The following is a 4,158-nucleotide window of genomic DNA, read 5'->3' as shown; positions in this document are numbered from 1 at the left end:
GGAGAGAGAAGAAAAAGGGGAGAGAGAGAGAGAGAAAAGAGGAGAGGGAGAGAAGAAAAAAGAGGGGAAAGAGAGAGGAGGGAAAAGAGGAGAAAGAAAAAACATAAGAGAAAGGGAGAAAATTGTGTGATAGGGAAGCGATTCGCAAAGTCCCGTGCATACCGCCAAGCAAAATAGCGTTAATGAATTTGCTAATTATTGTATATGGTGCAAAAATAGAAGGGGTTTGTGGGTGATTGCGAGATCATGAGTGGGGTTCACACGCCAGGCGGTGAGAGAGTGTGTGCGTGTGTTGCAAAGTTACAAACCACAAGTTCTGTCTCTCGCGACCTCCGCCACACACCACGATTCGCCGTCCCCGCACGGCTCTCTTCTGCTTTTGAACACCCGGGTCCCTCTCTCTCTCTCTCTCTCTGTGTTTGTGTACCACAAAACAGTTCCTCTCTCTCTCTCCCCCTCACATCCCATAAAAGTTCTCTTCGTTTCTCTCCCTCTTTCTCTCTTGTTATCGCACAACCATGGCGACCACCCTGACGCAGAAAAGACCTCTCTCTCCAACTGCCGCACATTCTTTCTATTTGCATCTCTTTCTTTCCCAGACAAGGCGCTAAAGGTGACAGCACAATTTCTAACAAATCCCCTTATTCTTGCTCGGCTCTGAACCCCCTCCTTCAAAGATCTACATACGTAATCAAAAACCTTGCTGCATACAGCTTTTGTAGAGGGTATAGAAAAAGAGAAAAAAGATTTCCTGTTCTCAGCTGCCTGTGGAGAGAAGACTCGAAAAAGGTCGATTAGGGCTTCTAATCACAAGGTCTTCTGCGAGAATGGGTTGCGCATCATCGAAGGTCTTACGCAATGAGTCTGCAAATCTGGAAGCCAAGGGCATCGCCATGCCAGCCAGCCAGAGCAGCTGGTCTGACACTTTCCATGTAGTGGCCCTCACATCAAGCACCTATGGCATCCTCAAGGTCGACCAGGCCCCTGAGGAGGAGGAAGGCACAAAGTATAGCACGCACGCCAATGGCGAGTCTGTCAAAGAGGTCCTCAGCAAGCTCAGCAGCATCGAGAATGGCGCGGAGGCTGCCCCCCAGTCGTGGTTCGAGGTGAGCAGCATGCTTCAGAATCTCAAGCCCGGCCTTGATAAGGCTCCTGGCAATGGTGCCAAGATTGGCCAAGGCAACCTCCGGAAGGCTCCTGATGCCATCGATGTGTCTGAGATCATGCAGGGTTTGGATGATGATCCAGGCCCTGTGCTTCCTGTCAAACCCAAATTGAGATCAATCACCCCTGCCCCTGCTCCTGCGCCACCTCCAATGAAGAAGAGCACAAAGCCCTTCGACAAATCGATGCCGATTCACACCCTTGAGGAGCTTGAGGTCCGATTGAAAGAGAAAGAGAAAGAGAGAGAAAAAGAGTTGGAGAAAAAAAGTGTCACAGGAACAATAGGTTCTGATACAGATGATACGAACAAAGAGAGCACTCTGTTTGATGCTGATCTGTTGGGTTCCTATCAGAAGGCATTGACTAATCTTTCTGAGGATGACTGGAAGGCTTTGGAATCTATTGGGCAGGCTAAATCTGAAAAAGAGGAAGCAGATAGCCCCCCATCAGGTCATTCAATGACAGACTTAAAGAGCAATGGTCAGGCTCAATCGTTAACTGGACAGGTTCAAGTGCACATTGAGAAAGATCAATGGAGCAATGCACATGGTCAGACAAAAAATCCCAAATCTGCTGTACAGAAGGTCACTCAAAGCCCAAAGATTGAGCTGAACTCGAATGCCCAGGCTCCCTACAGTCGTGAAACAGAAGAAAGGCAGTCTCAGCTAAAACTCAAGTCAGCTAATGGGCAAAAACAGGATGCTTCCAAAGTCACAAACATGCTGTTGCATGAGCCGACTGAAGACAGTAATTCATTAGGAACTGTGATGATTCAGGAAGTCTCTCATGCCATATCATCAAACTCTCATCCTCTTGAAAAATTTGAGAAGATATGCCCACCGAGGGGTGAGAATTCAGTAGTCATCTACACCACCAGCCTTAGAGGTATCAGAAAAACCTTTGAAGAATGCAACAACTTGAGGACAATTGTTCAGAGCTTTGGTGTTCCCATTGATGAGAGAGATGTTTCCATGCACTTGGAATACAGAAACGAGCTCAGGACTTTAATGGAGAGATTAGTAACTGTTCCAAGGTTGTTCATTAAAGGGAGGTATATCGGAGGGATAGAGGAAGTGTTGAAGCTGCATGAAGCCCAGAAGCTTGCTGAGCTATTTGATGGGCTGCCTAGTGATATGAGCTCTGGAAGTGGCTGTGATGGCTGTGGTGGGGCTCGGTTTGTACCGTGTTTTAAATGCAGTGGTAGCTGCAAGGCTGTGAATGCAGAGAAGGAGGTGATTAGGTGTCCAGATTGCAATGAAAATGGACTAGTACAGTGCCCAATTTGTTCATAGTGAGAACATGGAGTATTCAGGGGTCGGAAGGAGACAATGTAGAAACACCATGTAATGAGTATCTTATAGAAGTGCTGATAACTGGAAAGCAGAATGTTAAGACTGGAGCAGGGATGACAGAAGTTTAGTGGCTCTCATTCTGTCATGCCAGGAAGGATGATAATGCATGGTTCAAATTCGTTGGTCATACTGACACATGCAGGAAAAAAGTACCTAGTTTGACATCTATCTTCTTCTACTCATCTTCATAGATTTATTAAACCCTGAAGGGATTGCATGTTCCCTGTATGTGATTGTAATCATATGCAAGAAAAGCTGGTTCCAGTTGTAATGCCAAGGCCCGGGGGCAAACGCAGGTCATAAACATTTGCCAAGTGGCTCTTTGCACTAATTCCCAGGGAATTTGTGGAGTTTGATTATGAGATGTATCATTATAGGAAAACAAGTGTGTACCCATATTTTTTGCTTTGATTGTATGTGGCACCTTCTGACCAGTAGATTATCTTGTTTGATGAGACATGTTGGTTGGGCTTTTTGATATTTATATAAGTGGTTTCTGGATCTTATGATTTATGAATGGGCTGAACTCCTTGAAGCTATTCACTGTTGTATATTCTACTGGTGCCAAAACCTTTGGTGACCTGCAATCAACAGTTTTTCCAAATAACTGGACTTGTAAGTGATGTGCTAGTTCTGCATTGAAAGACTCCTGAAACACTAGGTTCGAAATTGAAACCTGCTGGGCTCCCAATATTACAGGATCTTAAGAACAAGTCTAAAAATGCAGATTGGAAGTTAGATTGTTCAATGATAAAATGTTTACACCATGGAAGATTTTAGCTGGACAGCATAATGGCAGAAAATGAGTAGCCCTTTGTATTTTAAGCATTCCGGAATGGAGCATTTGCCTAGCTTGCATGGAACGGACAGATTAAAGGTGGTAATCATTGTTACTTGTAGGCTTGGAGGGCAGAGGAGCATAAAGCAAGGCCCAATAGCCCTGAAGGACCTCCTAATTATTGGACAGCAAGCTGGGTGCAAATGGCTTTGGCATATCCTTACAATGGCTTGTGAACTTTATGAAGAGGCCAAAATTCAGTTTCAATGCCTTCACCCTTGTTTTCTTTTGTATAGTGGATTTTGATGCTGCTACACACTTGATGTTTATTTCAGTCATGGTGCACAGCCCCATACGGCCTTGATTTCCAACTTTACCCTCAGCCTGTTCTTCAGAGTTCAACCTTGATGACTTGCAAGCTTTTCCCCAGATCTTTGGAGTTTTTCCCTCCTGAACTATGCAAACAGTTTCAAGGCCTTTTCCTGCATTTAACAATTCACTCGGCTTTGATACTGTGCTTGAAGAGGGTTCCAATGAGAGTATTCATACCCCTTGATGAATGTGCCAATCACATTGATTGATTTTGCATACCTTATACAATTGTCGGTTTTGAGTTGCTTTTTCATATCTTCTGCAGTTCTTGGTCTTGAAGAGAGCTGTGGTCCATTTGTGTCTGTTGGGCATCCACTTTGTCTTTCAATTGTCTATCTTGAAGCCTTTTGGAATCACTTTGTAGGGATGAAACCCATCCCTTCACACACAAGGTTAGGTTAGAGTTCTCGTTCCTAAACCAAAGTCAGGTCTCCTTGAAGTATGCAGGTTTTACAGTTGCTTACATTTCGACCTGAGTGGCCTTCCTCACAT

The 4,158-nt window shown here is 44.8% G+C and overlaps 1 protein-coding gene across 1 annotated transcript; it reads left to right on the top strand.

The window, feature by feature from the left end:
- Positions 1-434: 434 nt before the first annotated feature.
- On the top strand, positions 435-2,973 carry LOC148027480 (uncharacterized). The gene has a single exon (XM_087689194.1). The coding sequence runs from the start codon at positions 828-830 to the stop codon at positions 2,454-2,456; it is 1,629 nt and encodes a 542-aa protein (XP_087545320.1). The 5' UTR covers positions 435-827; the 3' UTR covers positions 2,457-2,973.
- The last annotated feature ends 1,185 nt before the right edge of the window (positions 2,974-4,158 follow it).

The sequence above is a fragment of the Lygodium microphyllum genome, chromosome 12 (genome assembly GCF_053477565.2).
Source record: "Lygodium microphyllum isolate KBCC chromosome 12, Lygodium_microphyllum_v1.1.10, whole genome shotgun sequence".
NCBI lineage: Eukaryota > Viridiplantae > Streptophyta > Polypodiopsida > Schizaeales > Lygodiaceae > Lygodium > Lygodium microphyllum.
Note: the sequence above shows the minus strand (reverse complement) of the source record. Positions and strands in the feature narration are given on the sequence as shown.

What these genes read in the sequence shown, in the direction of transcription:
- LOC148027480 (XM_087689194.1), top strand. Translation starts at nt 828, where the DNA reads ATGGGTTGCGCATCATCGAAGGTCTTACGCAATGAGTCTGCAAATCTG.